At 43.7% G+C, this 19,621-nt stretch overlaps 1 protein-coding gene across 1 annotated transcript in view; it reads right to left on the bottom strand.

Annotated features, from left to right (window-relative positions):
- LOC138798726 (pendrin-like) overlaps nt 1-19,621 on the bottom strand; it is a 41,031-nt gene that overhangs the window by 11,571 nt on the left and 9,839 nt on the right. The window contains exons 4-15 of the mRNA XM_069979293.1: nt 12,440-12,550; nt 11,623-11,846; nt 10,817-10,981; nt 10,172-10,324; nt 7,714-7,796; nt 6,580-6,727; nt 5,577-5,690; nt 3,818-3,895; nt 2,440-2,535; nt 1,357-1,463; nt 186-255; nt 5-97 (exon numbers count right to left, since the gene is read on the bottom strand). Coding sequence (XP_069835394.1) covers nt 5-97; nt 186-255; nt 1,357-1,463; nt 2,440-2,535; nt 3,818-3,895; nt 5,577-5,690; nt 6,580-6,727; nt 7,714-7,796; nt 10,172-10,324; nt 10,817-10,981; nt 11,623-11,846; nt 12,440-12,550 — 1,442 coding nt within the window. The remainder of the gene's footprint in view (nt 1-4; nt 98-185; nt 256-1,356; nt 1,464-2,439; nt 2,536-3,817; nt 3,896-5,576; nt 5,691-6,579; nt 6,728-7,713; nt 7,797-10,171; nt 10,325-10,816; nt 10,982-11,622; nt 11,847-12,439; nt 12,551-19,621) is intronic.

Consider the following 19,621-nt stretch of genomic DNA (forward strand, 5'->3'; position numbering starts at 1 on the left):
TCACAATTCTTTTAATGCCGCTCCTCAGTCCATCTACATTGCCATAGAAAATGCCACTCGAGAAGCGGATAATTTTCACTCCATCTGGCTCGATAAGCTGTAAAATAGAATTTGTGAGAAATATTTAAATGTTTTAGAGCTCATTTGTATTTTTCTGAAAATATGGTGTGATCTGTAATACTAACATTTTTGTAAATTTTTAAATCCTTGTAAAGATCAGTATTTTCAACATTTCCAAGGGAAGAACAGGAAGGGCTGAAAATAAAGGAAAGAAAAAAGAATATAAAAAAGGTTAAACTGTAATTTTATGTCTTCACACCTCACTATACAGTTATTGCATGGGCTTAGGAGCATACACAAAAGAGTTTCTGGTTCCTCTGCCTCTGGAAAGAAAAAGGCAAAGCATCATGGGAAATGCTGGCTAAATTAGAGGGTAAGGAGAAGAGATGAGCGACCCTCAAGCTGCCTGAAAATCCAAATCACCATAGCAGACAATGTAAAGTGCGGCTAGAGCCGCACTTTACATTGCCTGCACTGTCAGTTTTTCTCGGCCGCTATTCAAGGAATAGCCGCTGTACAATACTGACATGTCAGTTTTCCATGTAGCCTCATGGAATCCCGCCCGGAGAATATACAGAGTGTATACACTCCTGTTGAGATTCCATAGAACACAATGTTACTTAAATTTTCAATAAATAGCCGCCATTATTTATTGAAAATTTATGTTGTGTGAACTTAGCCTTAGGCTATATTCACACAATGTCTTTTTCAGTCTGTCTATTTGGATTACTGTCATTTTGAGGGTAAAAATGCGGCCATATTTTGCAAATTACTGGTAATTATCAAAATATGACTATTTTCACCCCAAAATGACAGCTGTAAAAAAATAAAAGACCCAAGAAACAATGTGTGAACATAGCCTTAAACAACAACCAACAAATTTATGTAAAACTACGGACGATTAGCTGTATAAATTTCTTGTAATAAGGCCTCACTCACATCTCCATTTAGGATTTCAGTTTTTTTGCTCCATCATAGAAGAAGAACAAGGAAAATTGTGGATTGTTATTTAGTCGACAGTATAGCTTTAATTTGTTTGGTATTTTTTGCTGGAAACTCCAACAGAACACCTGCCACATATAGTATGTGAACATGGCCTTAGTTTCCCCTAGTTGCAGATACAAGTAGAAAAATTTGTGACTATTAGAAGCTTCTCTGAGCGCTGTTATCCAGGCTCCTGAGCAGGTCCCTCTACCTCTCTGTCCTATACAAGCTGGTAAGGCAGTGGTCACAAACATGCCAATCATACTGTCTACAATAATAAAATATAAGCATACAATAAATGAATGTACTTACAACTGGACGCGCAGAACAACGGTCAGTAACCCGAATACCAGACCAGCCAATAATCCCAAATCCAAACCAAGGATAATGGCTGCGATACATGTAAATACCCAGATAAGCTGCAAAAAAAACAAAGCATAACAATACAATACTGTTCCTTTAGGTGAAGAGACTTTCAGGCAGGTTTCTGAAAATTTTATAAATAAACACCATCTTTTTGCCCATTGCACCCACAGCTTTCTTTTCCTAGGGTGCTCTATAGTGCTTGACAATTATTATATATGTGCCCCACGGCTATGGTCACACGTAGTATGAGATCGGCCGTTCCGTTTCCCAGCCGGGCCGGTCTCAGAAAAGATCATCCCAGCCGACACTGCAGTCTTGGCCGGATGATCTTTAGCACCGCTGAGTTCTGATGCGGGCATATCAGTGTGCAACCACATCAGAACTCCCCACAGCACACAATGGAGCGTGCGACCGGAGCCGCTCGCACCATTGTCTGAACTAACAGGGTTTTCTGCAGCCGCTATTCAGCGTATATGCCTACATACACTCTGGCCAGGATTCCCTCAGCCTGCTGCACTATGTAAGTACCGCAGAAATCACGGCAGTTGTAACAATGGCCGTGAATTCTGCGAAACTTACGTAGTGTGAATATAGCCTAATACTGTATGTTCTCCTTTAAGAACTGTGCGAAGTAACACCGGCCTGAGGTCCCTGTGAACCCAAGCAACCTAAGAAAGTTATTTATTAAGACTGTTAAAGTTGTATTGTGGAATGATCAAGATCTTTTCCCTCACACGAGTCATCTTTACCTGACATGGTCTGTGACTGTAAATTTCATTCAATTAATGTGAATGAATAAGGAAATATCTACATAACCACTATGATCTCTTTTTCTATCAACCAATCATTGCAAAGGAGAATGATTACAGAATCCATAAAATGGGCATTGCATTTGTCAACAGGGCGTGGCCTTTAACAGTGTGACACTGTTGGCACCAAAAGGGCAGTGTTACAGTGTGAAGTGACACACCCCATTGACAAGAGGAATGGTAAATCCTAATTGTCACTTTATGTACACAGCGCACTTACTGAATCCCACTTGTTCTCTCTCCATAGTCTCGGCACATCACGAACCTGCCAGAACATGCCTTTCAGATTGGCTATGCAAATGGCTGCCAAAACAGACTATCAGGGGAAACAAAAAGAAATGTTTAATCCTGGGTACATATAATCTTTTTACAAATAGAAATAAATAAGATGGTAAGCTTGATAGTATAATTCGGTACTCTTTATATACGTCATGTATCATGTATCACTATAACTTTTTAGGCAATGACAATCCTTGAAAACCTTACAAACAAAAGAAAGAGAATAGCGAATGTGCTTTAAAATAGATTGCACACACAATGATTATTTATCAAATATAAATCATTATTTGTTACAAAAAACACAAAGAAAGATAAAAAACATTTATAAATGACCTAAGATGTTCAGTACAAGATCCGATGTACCCCCAAAATCATTGGGGTAACATCATAGTACCAGGAAGAACCAAATAAATAGCCCATACAAAAAGTAGCCAATGTTAAATTGATTGTGAAAGCACTATAACACTTGAAATGCAATGTAAATCACGCTAAACTATATCAAATATAGTCAAAAGGGCCATGTGCCATAACATCATGCCATGATATAAAGCAAAAAAACATCCTGGTACAATACCACCTAAATACCACCTGCTATTATACCAGGATGTTTTTTTGCTTTATATCATGGCATGATGTTATGGCACATGGCCCTTTTGACTATATTTGATATAGTTTAGCGTGATTTACATTGCATTTCAAGTGTTATAGTGCTTTTACAATCAATTTAACATTGGCTACTTTTTGTATGGGCTATTTATTTGGCTCTTCCTGGTACTATGATGTTACCCCAATGATTGTGGGGGTTCATCGGATCTTTCTTGGTGTTTTTTGTGACAAATAATGATTTACATTTGATAACCAATCATTGTGTGTGCAGTCTATTTCATAGCACATGCGCTGTTCTCTTTCTTTTGTTTGTATTGTTATATTGGATGTGTTTGGTTGCACCCATTATAGCTGTGCCCACCGTGCTTCTTTTTCTTTGGAATCCTTGAAAACCTTTCATTGATTTGGAAGCAGGTGTAGATTTTGCACGCCTGGTGCGTGTTCCTCTAATTGAATAAATCCCCCCTAAAAGTTGGCCACATCGGCAGCCATCGGCAACAGGAAGTGAACCCATACAGTATTTGTACAAATAAATCTCTCAATCTCACTCTTAGACTTTTAAGTGGGCAAGGGAGGCTGAGCACCTAGTTTTTTTTTCTACCCATTTTCTTTAGAAACAGTAAGTGATCAGTGAATATTTGATATGCACAGGAGCTTTTAAAAGTTTCCAAACAGTGCAAAGATATAGTCATCCCAACATATTAATCTACTACCTTTTGCAGCGGTTCCAGGAGTCTTCCTAATGCCATTATTGCGATCAGTACCACTATGGCCGAAATAAGGCTAGCAAGCTGAAAAGAAGGCACAGCAGGAATATTATTGTATCAGTGCATTGGGGGTCTGTCACTTTATACTGCATTACACAAGTAGAAGTTCTGTTGTCTATAAGGGACATTATTTCTGTAGTTCTAATTTCTAAGGAAAGTATAATAATATTGTGTATTCAGTATTAGGCTATGTTCACACTACGTATGCCTGTGAACACTGCCTGTTGTTCTATGGGATCCCGGCCGGAGCGTATTCACATCATATATGCTCAGTCCGGGATCCCGTGCGGCGCTGCAAATAACTGACATGTCAGTTTTCTGCAGCCGCAATTCAATGAATTGCGGCTGTAGGAAACCCTGTCAGTTCACATAATGAAGCGAGTGGCTCCGGACGCTTGCTTCATTGTGTGCTGTGGGAGGTTCTGATGCGGGCGCGCTGATGTGCCCGCATCAGAACCCTTCGGCCGGAAAGATCATCCGGCCAATCTCTTACTGTGTGGGAACATAGCCTTATAGTGGTTATAGTCTTGTACATATGGGCAGTCTTATAATTGTTATACTCTTGTATACAGGAGACAGTATTATAGTTGTTATGTTAAAGTGTCACTGTCTTGAATTTTTTTTGCAGAAATCAATAGTCCAGGCGATTTTAAGAAACTTTGTAATTGGGTTTAGTAGCCAAAAAATGCTTTTTTAGGCTGGGTTCACACTACGTATATTTCAGTCAGTATTGTGGTCCTCATATTGCAACCAAAACCAGGAGTGGATTGAAAACACAGAAAGGCTCTGTTCACACAATGTTGAAATTGAGTGGATGGCCGCCATTTAATGGCAAATATTTGCTGTTATTTTAAAACAACGGCTGTTATATTGAAATAATGGCAGTTATTTACTGTTATATGGCGGCCATCCACTCAATTTCAACATTGTGTGGACAGAGCCTTTCTGTGTTTTTAATCCACTTCTGGTTTTGGTTGCAATATGAGGACCACAATACTGACTGAAATATACGTAGTGTGAACCCAGCCTTATCATGAAAAAGCAGTTTGAAGCTCTCCCCCCTGTCTTCATTGTTCTCCTATGGAGAGAGGGCAATAAAACACCAAAACAGGACAACAAAGAGATAATCTACAAATACATCACCCTTTATCTCCTCTGACAGTCAGCACTGACCTCTCTGAGCTCTGATTACAGCTGTCACCCAGCTCCGTTCCTGTAATCCCTTTGTTCTTAGCATTCTGCAGCTAACTCCCTCCTTCCTCCTCCCCCCTCCCCTCTCTATAGACCAGACTGGGTATGTCTGATGCAACAAGTCACAATTTCCTGATTTTTTGCAGTGGATGGAAAAGAGGAGGGAGGGGGGACCTGGGAAAAGGCTTTTTAAATGCAGATAATGGCATATTTGGCTAATAAACCCAATTACAAAGTTTCTTAAAATCGCCTGGACTATTGATTTCTGCAAAAAAATAAAATAAATAAAAAAAATACGACAGTGACTCCATTGAACATGCAAAAAAGGGGTCTGTGGAGCCTCATTTGCAAGACTCAAGACACAGGAATAGCCAGATATCCCTCCAGGGCCTGAAACCTTTTGCCAAGGGGGTGCCTCCCAGTGGGAAGACCACCCTGATACATAGTCCCTTAAGTCCCACTTGGCTTCGAGTATTGGGACACAAATCTCTCTTAGCTCAGTCAGTGAACATACCTGAGTTTTTCCGCCAGTGCCTTCCTGAATTGCAGTTCGTGAGAGAGCAGTGCTGGCACAGAAGCAAGAAAAGATGCCACCAATCAAATTGCTAATTCCATTGGCGATAAACTCCTGTTAGAAAAAAAAATTATGTGTTTAACAGACCAGTTTCTAAAAGCTATATTAGAGGACCAGACCTGCGCTGCAAGATCAGTGTTCGCTTACTGAGCCAAATCATTTGCCCATGCACGGACATCACTAGCGATGTCCATGCAGCCCTTGCCCTAATCAGCTGTTGGATGTGCATCAACTATTACACATGAGATGTAAGACGGGCACCCAATGATTTTTTTATAGGATGAAATACTGCAATCAGCTGAAGAAAAATCGCTATCTCACTCATCGGCTAATTGCTGTCTCTATTACATGAGGAGATATCTGCCTGATTTGGCAGATAATCAATCCGTGTTATAGACTCTTTACCATGTTTCCCCCGAAAATAAGACAGTGTCTTTTATTTATTTTTGCTCCCAATGATGCGCTATGTCTTACTTTCGGGGGAAACAGGGTAGAATTATTTCCAGTGGATCTATCATTGCTATATGCTGCCTAAAGGCCCTATTCCATGGAACGATTATCGGCCAGTTTATCGGATTATCCAGAGCAGTTGGCCACATGCACACCCTAGTGGCCAGATGCACCATTGCATCAGAGACCAGAAGGGGGAATAAGATGCCGGAAGACATGTGAACAAGCAGCCCCAGGACCAGCACGGAACCCAGCAGTGAGGATGTGTTAGTAATTGACCTCATGGGGGGTCTATGACATTGTCCTTGTCTTATTTCCAGCTATAATGCACCTAGACCCTTTCTGACACCATGAATATGTCTGACAACATTCTAAGCAAACCTCTATTGATTTGAATATAATATTTGACGTTTCTATGGACTATATTGGTGTTATCTTCCACCACAAAGACCACCCAGGATGATATCACTTCTTATCATGTGTCGGAATTTACCTGGTTCCCATCTACAGGATAGTTGTGTTTGGTTCCATAGACTTTGGCTACAGACACAGCTACGGCATATGCTACGATTCCGATGGAAAATGCGGAGCCAATCATTTCGGCAAACATGCTCACATCTGGGGCTTTGGGTGTTTCGAACCTAAAACAGATGATATGTAGCCATCATTTACCTGTCATCCTATCTTACACAATGCCTTATTTCAAGAGTTCATTTAGACATCTTCCTTTAGTATGCACTATAATCCATGTATCCTCCTGTGTTCCACTGTTTCTGTAACTGTAATAGAACTGAGTGGGAGTTACGGAAACAGCATAGCTCACCGCCTCCGCAACATGATCGCGGGGCGCCATCCGTTACCATGGCAGCCGGAGGCCTGTATTACCTCTATAGTAACTGCTGATTATGTCTGCCTCAGGCCAACAGATCAGTGCTATGAGCTATGAGCCCTCATATACCATCATAGACTAAAAAATAAAAAGGTATAGGGGTCATATTAGAATAATTTTAAGCAAATTAATTTTTTAAGAAAAGTATTTTTTTTTTAAACAAAAGTAGTAGTACTGACCCACAAAATACAGATAACATTTTTAGGCTATCACGATCATTAATTCTGGCCGTAGGTAATGTTACACAATGGCCATTCACGAGGATTGGTCCTTGTTTGTACAGTGTGTGAACATAGCCTCACCGTCAAGTGTTAGAATAAAGCTTCCAAAGTTTGCAAAATTTCTTCTTTTTTTTTTTTAATTGTACCTATATTTTACATATTTTAAATATTTTTACTCCTATTCTGCTATACATTTTGTAATAAAATGAAAAGCGTCACTACAGAGTACAACTAGTCCCTCGAAAAGAAAAAAAGCTCTCATATGGTTCTAAAAGGTGGAAGGTGGGAAAAAAGAAATGAAAAGCAAAAAATTTAATTGGCCCAGAGGTATAGTTGTTTATGGTCCTTTGTTTTCCATTTCTATCTCTGTTCGTTTTTTTTTTCCGTTCAGCCCAATATTGACCAAATAACTAGTCCCATCCCCAATAACAAATTGGAAAGTTCCCAACACCAATTGTACTGTATGATCTTTGTGATCTGAAATATATTTTAATCAACAAATAATAGAATGACTCACCCACTGGGGATACTCTCAACAATTCCAGCTCCATAATTTTTCTTAAACTCTGCTCCATAGGACACTCCAGTAGCTACTATTGTCTAAAAAGAAACAAATGTATACATGATCTGCTTTAAGGGATGCTCCAACATCAGGTAAAGATATAAGCATGCTGTAGAAAAACATAGAATTACTTAACTATCTGACCTAGTTCTGGAACCACCAAAAATTATTTTTTATCATTATTATTATGCACTACTTCCTGTTGAGAAGCTGCTCAGTACTTTCTTCCCAGAATGCATTGCTTTCCCTCAGAGCCCTTTTTATCCACAGCTGTTACAGATGGTTCCATCTAGGGTATGTTCACACACTTTTTTGCAGCAGATCTGCACAGTGTGAACATACCCTTATTATTATTATTGCATATGTAAGCCATATTGTTTGTTGACCGGCAAAGAAGGGGAAGGTGATTAATAAGTGGGAATGGTTTAAAATGATTACTCCTCTTTATTTTCTTTTTGAATTTACGGACTTTATGGATGTTTTATCTGTAAAATTTACGGAGCCGCCAAAATCATGGAAGTTCCTGTAGACTTCTATGGGACAATCCATGCCGCAATGATAGTCTGTACCAGAGCTTGTCTGTAATTGTAGTGTGAACAGCCCAATTGAAATCAGTGGGTCCTAAATTTGATCCGCAATTAGGACAAAACTACAGAACGTGTGAATGTCTGCAGCTCACTCTCAGTAGTAAAATGGAGCTGCAATAGATAGACAGGGAGGTAGTGGAGGACACACTGATGTGTCTTAAAGTTATTATCTGCGTGTCAGAGCGGCACACTGACAGGGGAAACGGCTGCATCAAGCAATTGTAAAAGAAGCGTGTCTCAATGGCGACCTGCCAGAGTTGCTAAAGCAGTGGTTGCTAGTCAGTAGACAGCTGCATAAAACAGCTTTTTAGCGAGTGTGTCTAACCACTGGCATACTGACAGACACAGGGCAATTGCTTAAAGGGTTGGTTTACAAAAAAAAACATTCTTTCAAATCAACTGGTTCCAGAAAGTGCTAGAGATTTGTAGTTTACTTCTATTTAAAAGAAGTCTTCCAGTACTTATCAGCTGCTGTATGTCCTACAGGAAGAAGTATTCTATCCAGTCTGGAGAGCAGAAGAGGTTTTCTATGGGGATTTGCTACTGCTCTGGACAGTTCCTGAGATGAACAGAGGTTTCAACAGAGAGCACAATGTCAAAATGGAAAGAATACACCACTTTCTTCAGGACATACAGCAGCTGATAAGTACTGGAAGACTAGAGATTTTTCTTAGAAGTAAATTACAGATCTCTGGCACTTTCTGGCACCAGTTGAGTTGAAAGATTTTTTTTCCTTTGGTGAACAGCCCTTTTAAGGGGTTATTACCAGGGGCAGATTAACCTCACCATAGGCCCCGGGCTGTTCACCAGGCCTGGGCCCCCCCACCCCACTGTAACTATGGCAGCACTAGCCTGGCGTTCATAGTACAGGATAGATAATGTCATGATGTCCTGATTTGTGCAAAATTGCCATAAAAAAACTGTGATTTTTTGCAAATCATGGCGGAAGTGTAGCCAGGAGACAATACACCACTGAAAGTATAAGTCTTTTTGGGTGGTCATGGGCCCCCCAGGAGCTCAGGGCCCCGGGCTGCCGCCCAAAACGCCCCTATTATAATCCACTACTGGTTATTACCCAGACAATTGCTGAACAAGTGGCATAGTGTCAGAGAACACAGCCGCACTGAGCAGCCAATAAACAAATGGGACAATTACTAAATGGGTTACCATCTCCCAAGTACATAAAGTCACCACAATTTTAATGAATTAATTGAATAAAGGTTATATTTTAACAATAAAAAAGAGCCACTGGGAAAGAGGGGTATTAAGGCTGCCAACCTCTATTGGATGTGAGGCTATGTTCACACAACGTGAGAGACTGGCCGTTCTGTGACCTGGCTGGGTCACGGAACGGCCGGTCTTTGAAAAGATCATCTCGGCCGGTACTGCAGTACCGCGGAGTTCTGATGCGGGCGCAACCGTGCGCGCCCGCATCAGAACTCTCCACTGCTCACTATGGAGCGAGTGGCCAGAGCCGCCCGCTCCATAGTGTGCACTGACAGAGTTTTCTGTGGCCGCTATTCAATGAATAGCAGCCGCAGAAAACTGACGTGTCAGTTTTCTGTGGCCGGATGGAATACCGTCTGGAGCATATACTTTGTGTATACGCTCCGGTCAGGATTCCATAGGAGGGCACGGCACGTATGTTTTCGTATAAAACACAGTCGATGTTGCAATCGGCAACAACGGCCGTAGTTATACAAAAACATACGTAGTGTGAACATAGCCTGAAGATGTAATATACCTCCCAGTCATAGGCAGAGGTCTGGTATCAATAACTAAAACATTTCATTCTTTCTTCGAGTTGAAAGTAACTTGAAACTTACCACAATAATTTCTATAGGAATCGGCACACGGAGCTTGTGTTTAAATCTTTCATTGATTTCCTTTACCACCACACATACAAGAAAGGCAAGTAATCCAGCAATGAGGTCACATATGTTGGTCTTCGCAATGTTGCGGAAGATATCAATAATTGTCTAAAATATAGAATAAAGAAAAATATAATATGAATAAACCCTTAGTTTCCAGTTTATTGAGTGGCGTAGGGATAAAGGCCGCCACCTTACCAATCCACTTCAGCTGGTTCCACGCAAAGGAACATGAGTTAGACAACTAATAGGGCAGTTATTCTTTACCATTATTTGGTGATTGGATTCATAACCATTATTAATATAATTTTTTATTCATAACTATTCAGGAGTAAGAGCATTTGCGCTGTGGTGGTGCTATAGAAGAATCAAACACTTGATGACATTGACTCTGTGTAATCGGGAATGCTCCTGACATAATTCACCTACAGTGTCAGCCTCAGCTTGTTAGAGGGTGATGTACAGGTTATCCAGGGAAGGTTTTATAACAATACCCACATCACATCTAAGTGACTGGGCAATACTGCAATAGACACATTTTTAAAATCCTTAACCAAATGCCATATGTTTACAGACTTCCGAGTTACCTTTTGTACTTACGTATATTATTGACAATACTCCATTGTAATTTCCTGTGGGGACATTGAGAAGTTGCTTTATTTGTGACACAAGAACCTGAAAAGCTGCAGCAGTTGTGAATCCTCCGACCAGAGGTTCCCCGAGATATCTTACAATGAAACCAATCTGAAGGATACCTAGGGCTAGCTGCAAGGGAAAGGTAGATATCATCAGTGTGAACTAAGGTCTGAAATTGATCTATAACAGACTATTCGGCTCTGCCATTCTGCATTTAATATAGATATCCCTTTAAGAGAATAGCTTCAAGGGGTTTTCCGTTACACATATTGATGGCCTATCCTTAGGATAGTCTATCGATATCTGATCATCGGGGTGCTGACATAGGCATGCATAGCTCTGCATCTTTTAGCCACGTCGCCTCCTCACCGTACCACGCCCCCCCCCCCACATCTATACTATAACTAGTGGATAACTATAACTAGACAACAAGCAGTCAATAAGGGGAGGAAGAGAGTGGCAGGAGAAGAAGGCAAGTTTGCTAAATGATTGTATTTGCAAAAACAATTAACTTCATGAGTCCTACAAGTTGAATGCTATTTTGATTCAGCTGTGTTGTAGATTAGTTTTTGTCTTCAAGGTCAAACCGTAGGCTAAGGATGTTTCACTGAAAGCAGACAACTCTCTGGTGCTTATGGGGTTGCCCTGACACTTTTAACCAGCAGATGTCAGGTGAAAGAAGGATCAGAATGGTTGGGTTTCTGATATCACTTAAATAGGGAATTATGATAAACTCTCCACATTATAAGGATTACAACATACTATCTTACCTGTATAATTCCAATTAAGAAGCAGAGTGTTCCTGAAATTATGACCCTTTTGGCGGTTAAGTCCGAGGTTGAGTCTGTACTGTTTAAGTCGGTACTGTTAGAGTCTGTAATGTTGAAATCTGATTCGCTAACACTTGACACTTTTGGGTTTGCAGTTGAGTCTGGATCTGGAGCCATTTGGAGAACTACCACACCAACCATCAAACTGACCACAGGGAATGGTCCTAAGATCCAAAGAAGAAATATTATATAGACAATAATGAACTTTACTCCATAGTAGAGTAACCCTAACACTGGTCGTTTAACTCCCCATGTCTGGAGAAGGTGGCGACAGCCGAGGACTGCCAATGGCTGTATCCAAGTTTTCCAGGACTCCCAAATTTCCAGGGCGGCAACCAACTTCTCCAGACGCGGGGAGTTAAATGACGAGCGTTCAGATTTGGAGAAGTTGCTGATCGCCACTTTTATGAAGTTCTCTCAACACTTCTTTACAGTTCATAAGGTCACGGACTTGTCTCAAATGGTTTTCTACTTGCCTTCCATATGAGTAAGAATTTACTAACTAGTGGATATGGATAAAATATAAAGTATGGTAAACTATACTCCTCCACTTTAATAGTTGCAGAACAGGTCACTTTAGATATTGACGGTGGTAGATGAAGTTCTTCAAGGGGGTCAATATAACATTCAAACCCTTTACAGCAAGATTTGTGCTTGCTGTTTTGTAGGTCAGGAGGTATTTTCAGCAAATGCAAAAAAAGCTGTGTAAATTTTCAGTACCCAATGATCCTCTAAAGAGCAGCCCAGCTGTACTTACCTATTGAAAGATGTCTGGAAGTACCGAAAAAAAAGTATGCCAAAACAGGAAAAAATGAGGAATACAGGCCATAGCCAACGGGGACCGCAGCAAGCAAGGCGAATGACAATCCTGAAATAACGAAGGACATGAATCAGAAACTTTGACAAGGATGGTTACGCATTTGTTCTGATACTCTATGACATTAAAGAGGGTGTCCAGTGTTAGAAACAGAAGCTAGACCAGAGCAGAAAAACTTCAACTTTTAACGAGAAGATATTCTTTTCCAAGGCATCTTCTTCAAGATGGTTTCCTGGCACAATGATTAAACAATTAAGACAATGCTGCATATATTTTGTCCCTTTCAATGAGATTGTCCAGGCTGTAAGCAATTTACTTTTACCCAGTACAAGCTGTACTATAATCATGGACAGGGTCTCTTCACCCACAAGACTTGTAATCCCTTTAATAGGTGCGTGACCTTCTATCTCTGAGGATAACAGGTATAAGATTTGTGAGTCCTGTAACAAGCACTCACGTTATTTGGCTAAGGTCATATACAGTACTGAGCTGCTTTATTGACAAAGGGATAGTCAATTTCGTAAAGCTCTTCTAGATCTCAGCTAGCTTCTTGGACCAATGTGAGTGTGACATGATGGGATCCTGAGGTTAATTGCTAGTATACTTGACTTTACATTTATTGGGTAGAGTTAGGCTTTAATGATTTTTGGCAGCCAAATTTAATAGGCAGAGTAAAGTTCATCTCCAAATTACTACCAATTCAGGTCAGTCCTTGTCACAGTATTGGACAACCTATTGCAAACTCACCTTGATATGTCAGGTCACATAACTTGTGAAAAATTCTTTATAACAACCCTTGCCAATCATTCATGTGCTGCGATAGACCAACAGTTTACAGTCTTGCTACACAATCATCAACTACCACTCACTTATTTAGCTTGTCACTTACAGGGGGGTAGAAAAGGACAGGGAATGGACTAAAGTGACTACCCCGACCGTACTGAACAACAATCTTTAGTCCGTTTGTGTGATCTTTACAATTTCATTGGCATGGTGCTAGAGATGAGCGAACCGGGTTTGGGCTCGAGTCGATCCGAACCCGAACGTTCGGTATTTGATTAGCTGGGGCTGCTGAACTTGGCTAAAGCTCTAAGGTTTTGTGGAAAACATGGATACAGCCAATGACTATATCCATGATTTCCACATAGCCTTAGGGCTTTATCCAAGTTCAGCTAATCAAATGCTGAAAGTTCGGGTTCGGATCGACTCGAGCATGCTCAAGGTTCGCTCATCTCTACATGGTGCCCATGGTGAAGCCTGCAGAATAACCATGATAGTGGCCAAACTACTGGTCTGGTCTCTGCTAAAAGTTGATCTACAGTACTCTACTAGGTTTCTGACTATGCAGTATAAAGGATGGTTGAGGGAGGGGTTTTTCTTTGAAGCTGTAAGGGAAGAATAGTTGACCATCCATATTAGATACACTGTATTTGTCCACCATGCCTCATTCCTGGTATACCATTTTATACAATGTGATCTTCCATCTCGAGGACATGTGTCTTTCATTGGCCTTCTCATCCGAGCTTTTGAAGAATGAGTTTAATGTGATTATATTACTCATATAACTCACCTATAAAAATGATTTTTACACAAATAAAAATTGAAATGTGAAACTGCTCCATAAAGCCATCATTTTATTGTGATGATTCAGCTGTAGCCAGATCAGCTGTACTTTAAGAGGCTGTGTGGAATTTTACCAGGTTCACTTGCCTTAGACCCTTCTCTTATAAGGAATGTTTAAGAGAACTTAGTGCCAAGTCAAGGTTTACTTAAGAGCCAATTAATGTTAAGAAGTATTTATTCCACATCGTTGTCAAAGGTGAACTAAATCTTTCCATACAGGTATTGAAGATTGCTTTGGGGGCATCCCCTACCCTTCTTAGTGGCTCTTTGTAATCAGGAATCCCACCAGTTATGTCATGGCTGTGATTGGTCAAAGAAGTAAGGAATGTAGTAACTGTGTATGTGCTACTGGCAAACAGCCCAGCCCTGGTGCCGCCTCCTGAAACGGACAGAATGGGAAAAGGCCGGGCACCATGGAGGGGGCTCTTAGCAGAGAGATGACTAACATTACCTACTCACCAGAATAAAGGGTAAATCCAACAAAACCATGTAGGTTAAAAAAAAACAAAACTATTCAAATGACAAACATGAGCTAAATGTTTACACCATGAGCTTTTTAGTAGCCTTTTATGACATTTGTTTAACAGATACCATTATACCCTTTGGGTAGCAGGTGCCTTAAGCGGATATGAGAGATATGTCATAGTAAGCCCATATGTCTGATAGATATGTCATGAACATGTATGACCACCATAAGTACCACCATATGTACACCATAAGGCAACCATCACAGTCTCTGTGTAATGTATTTGTTAGGAGCTTTTCTTAGCATATTTCTGTTAAGTGTAAGCCAAAAACACAGTGTGAAGCAAGAGGACACTTATTTCAGCCACCAAGATTCTCCTGATTCTTGCCTGGTTGTCATCTTCAGTTGATGTTCTCATCCTGTCTATTTCTGTGGATTCTGCCTGAAAATACTGTGTTCCTGGTCCAGGTCTTCATTTCTTTTTCATTCTTTTGTTGCTAACCTCGTTTCTGGCCTCTTGTACCAAGCCTTGTACAAGTTGTGACCTGGCCTGCCTCTTAACTTTGGCTTACCTTGTCCTTACGGTACTGACCAAGCTCCATTTAAAGGGGTTCACCGGCTGGGGGGCATTTTTTTCCTGGGACGGGGGAGGAGGTGGCTGAGGGAAACGACATCCACTCACCGCCCCGGTTTCAGTGGCGGGTCCCACATCGCGGCGCTCTGGTCTCCGGTTCCCGGCCGCTTCCTGGTGTCTGGCGCGGGCCTGAGACGATACGTCTCAGGTCCGCTCAGCCAGTAGGTGACGGAGGCGGGATCCGTTTCAAGTCTGGAACCGGGGAGGTGAGTGGACGTCGTTTCCCTCAGCCACCTCCTCCCCGGTGTCAGGAAGAAAATGCCCCCCCGTCGGACTACCCCTTTAACTTTGCTTCTGTTCCGTGTCCATATTCCAGTCCTGTTCCACACTCCACATTTCTGTCCTGAGACCACAATCTCCAAGTTCAATGGTTCTGTCCTGGTTTTACATTCCCATTTGACACTTTAGATATGGTCTTGCTATTGTTCTGTGTCTGGCTGCCAACTGATGTGGTGACCTGGTGATCTCCAGCAAAGTGCACATCTCCTTAAGTTTGACAAGCAGGGGGTCCCATAGAGTCCACATTACAGTTTAGCAAACCAATTGTAGCCTAATGATCAACTTCCATATAACAGATATTCATAATTATTGTGGTCTCTGAGGTCAACACAAACCATGCTGCTTCGGTGAGCAAAGTAGTATAGGACTGTCTACTCCAGACATGGACATATATACAGTACATATAGATATATACATATCGTCAAGAGCCAAAGAAAAGAACTACAAGATTATTTCCAGATGTTATTTTGTACCAACTAGACTGTGACTCCTCAGACAGATGCTGGCGGTGCTTGACGGGGAAGGGCCACCTCTTACATATCTGGTTGGCTTGCCCAAATATTCAACCGTTGTAGAAAAAGGTCTTTAAGATATACAAATCATTTGCAGATAAAACAGTGCCCCACACCCCACTAGTGGCCTTGTTGTCCTTTTTGCCAGGTTCTCTTTCCCAGGTCAAAAAAGGTATTTTGCGACATCTGATCACTACAGTATGTACCGTCATTCCTAGATATTGGAAGAAATAGTCTGTCCCCACGCTGGTGGAATGGCTAGCAGAGGTTCGGGAGCTGGGTAGGATGGAGAAACTTATAGCCGTAGAGCATGGCCGGTTTAACAAATTGATGCAATTTGGTTTCCTTGGCGTCAATTTATGGATTCTCCTGAGTTTGCAACACTGACTACTTGCAGGTTTACCTATGTAGGTCGAATAAGTGCTAGTTGGATGGCTGATGATCATGCTGCCGATATTGGAGTGGTTTCTATCTTTTTGGAGTTGTGGTAAGTAACGTGATTCTCAGAACACTTGATGCTAGCTGGATAGATACCATCACTGTGATACTGGAGAACGTTGTGATTTACTTAGTATGCTGTGTCATACATGCTCATTTTCTGTGAAAAAAAACTCTGTCAGGGGTAGTTTGAATTGGATTATCACAAATGTATTTTTATACAAATTGTGTGTATATCTTGAGAGATGGTAATAAAAAAGAGATTATACATAAAAACTACATATCTTACTGTGGTGGGCAGTGGCGAATTATAATATGGGCGGTTTGGGCGGCCGCCCGGGGCCCCAGGCTCCAGGGGGGCCCACGCCACGCCGCCCACATTATAATCCGCCACTGCCTGAGAGCCACGGCTGATGCGCGGCTGCCGGTGATGCCCCGTCCTGTCCCCGGCAGCGCGCGCATCAGAGAGCTCCCCATGCGCCTGTGGCTGTGACTTCCGGCGCACGGGGAGCTCTCTGATGCGCGCGCTGCCGGGGATAGGACGGAACACCCCCGCAGCCGCACATCACCCGGAGGCTGCAGAAGGAGAGAGGCTCGACGGGGGAACGGACGGCAGGTGAGTTGTATTGTTTTTTTGTTTTTTTTTGTATTATCTGCAGAGGGGGGGGGGGGGGGGGAAGGGGACCATCTATAAGGGGGGGGGGGGGGAGGGGGACCATTTATAAGGGTAGGGAAAGGGGGACCAGCTATAGGGGGGGAAGGGGGACCATCTATAAGGGGGGGGGGAGGGGGACCATTTATAAGGGGAGGGAAAGGGGGACCAGCTATAAGAGGGGAAGGGGGACCATCTATAAGGGGGGGAAGGGGACCAGCTATAAGGGGGGGGAAGGGGGACCATCTATAAGGGGAGGGAAAGGGGGACCAGCTATAGGGGGGGAAAGGGGGACCAGCTATAAGAGGGGAAGGGGGACCATCTATAAGGGGGGGGGAAGGGGGACCATCTATAAGGGGGGGAAAGGGGGACCATCTATAAGGGGAGGTAAAGGAGGACCAGCTATAGGGGGGGGGGGGGGGGGGACCAGCTATAAGAGGGGAAGGGGGACCATCTATAAGGGGGGGGGGGGGGGAACAGCTATAAGGGGGGAAAGGGGGACCAGCTATAAGGGGGGAGAAAGGGGGGACCAGCTATAAGGGGGGGAGGGGGGACCAGCTATAAGGGGGGGGGAAGGGGGACCATCTATAGGGGGGGGAGAGGGGGACCATCTATAAGGGGAGGGAAAGGGGGACCAGCTATAGGGGGGGGGGGGGAAGGGGGACCAGCTATAAGAGGGGAAGGGGGACCATCTATAAGGGGGGGGGGGAGGGGGACCATCTATAAGGGGAGGGAAAGGGGGACCAGCTATAAGGGGGGGAAAGGGGGACGAGCTATAAGGGGGGGAAGGGGGACCATCTATAAGGGGGAGGGGAGAGGGGGACCATCTATAAGGGGGGGAAGGGGGACCATCTATAAGGGGGGGGAGGGGGAACAGCTATAAGGGGGGAAAGGGGGACCAGCTATAGGGGGGGAAAAGGGGGACCAGCTATAAGAGGGGAAGGGGGACCATCTATAAGGGGGGGGGAAGGGGGACCATCTATAAGGGGGGGGAAGGGGGACCAGCTATAAGGGGGGAAAGGGTGACCAGCTATAAGGGGGGGAAGGGTGACCAGCTGTAAGGGGGGGAACGGGGACCAGCTATAAGGGGGGGAGGGGGACCAGCTATAAGGGGGGGAGGGGGACCATCTATAAGGGGGGAGAGGGGGACCATCTATAGCGGGAGGGAAGGGGGACCAGCTATAAGGGGGGGAAAGGGGGACCAGCTATAAGGGGGGGAAGGGGGACCAGCTATAAGGGGGGGAGGGGGACCAGCTATAAGGGGGAAAGAGGGGGACCATCTATAAGAGGGGAAGAGGGAAGAGGGGCACCATCTATAAGGAGGGAAGAGGGGACCATCTATAAGGGGGGGAGAGGGTGACCATCTATAAGGGGGGGACCATCTATAAGGGGGGGCATCTATAAGGGGGGAAGAGGGGGACCATCTCCTATAGGATTAGCACCCTCCTCTCCTGACATCCTCTGTGCTGCTGTGACCTCCCCTATAAGATCAGCACCCTCCTCTCCTGACATCCTCTGTGCTGCTGTGACCTCCCCTATAAGATCAGCCCCCTCCTCTCCTGACATCCTCTGTGCTGCTGGGACGCTGGGACCTCCCCAATAAGATCAGCACCCTCCTTTCCTGACATCCTCTGTGCTGCTGTGACCCTGCAACCTCCCCTATAAGATCAGCACCCTCCTCTCCTGACATCCTCTGTGCTGCTGTGACCTCTCCTATAGGATTAGCACCCTCCTCTCCTGACATCCTCTGTGCTGCTGTGACCTCCCCTATAAGATCAGCACCCTCCTCTCCTGACATCCTCTGTGCTGCTGTGACCTCCCCTATAGATCAGCACCCTCATCTCCTGACATCCTCTGTGCTGCTGTGACCTCCCCTATAAGATCAGCACCCTCCTCTCCTGACATCCTCTGTGCTGCTGTGACCTCCCCTATAAGATCAGCACCCTCCTCTCCTGACATCCTGTGCTGCTGTCTCCTCCCCTATAAGATCAGCACCCTCCTCTCCTGACATCCTCTGTGCTGCTGTGACCTCTCCTATAGGATTAGCACCCTCCTCTCCTGACATCCTCTGTGCTGCTGTGACCTCCCCTATAAGATCAGCACCCTCCTCTCCTGACATCCTCTGTGCTGCTGTGACCTCCCCTATAGATCAGCACCCTCATCTCCTGACATCCTCTGTGCTGCTGTGACCTCCCCTATAAGATCAGCACCCTCCTCTCCTGACATTCTCTGTGCTGCTGTGACCTCCCGTATAAGATCAGCACCCTCCTCTCCTGACATCCTCTGTGCTACTGTGACCTCCCCTATAAGATCAGCACCCTCCTCTCCGGACATCCTGTGCTGCTGTGACCTGCCCTATAAGATCAGCACCCTCCTCTCCTGACATCCTTTGTGCAGCAAGGGACCAAACATTATGTTTATTGGGGCCAGCAGGGAGAGGAGGCAGGCAGTGTTTATTGGGGACAGCATTGGGGGGGGGGGGGGCGGCAGTATTGGACTATAATGTGGGCGGATTGAC

This window comes from Dendropsophus ebraccatus, chromosome 8, assembly GCF_027789765.1.
Source record: "Dendropsophus ebraccatus isolate aDenEbr1 chromosome 8, aDenEbr1.pat, whole genome shotgun sequence".
Classification (NCBI taxonomy): domain Eukaryota; kingdom Metazoa; phylum Chordata; class Amphibia; order Anura; family Hylidae; genus Dendropsophus; species Dendropsophus ebraccatus.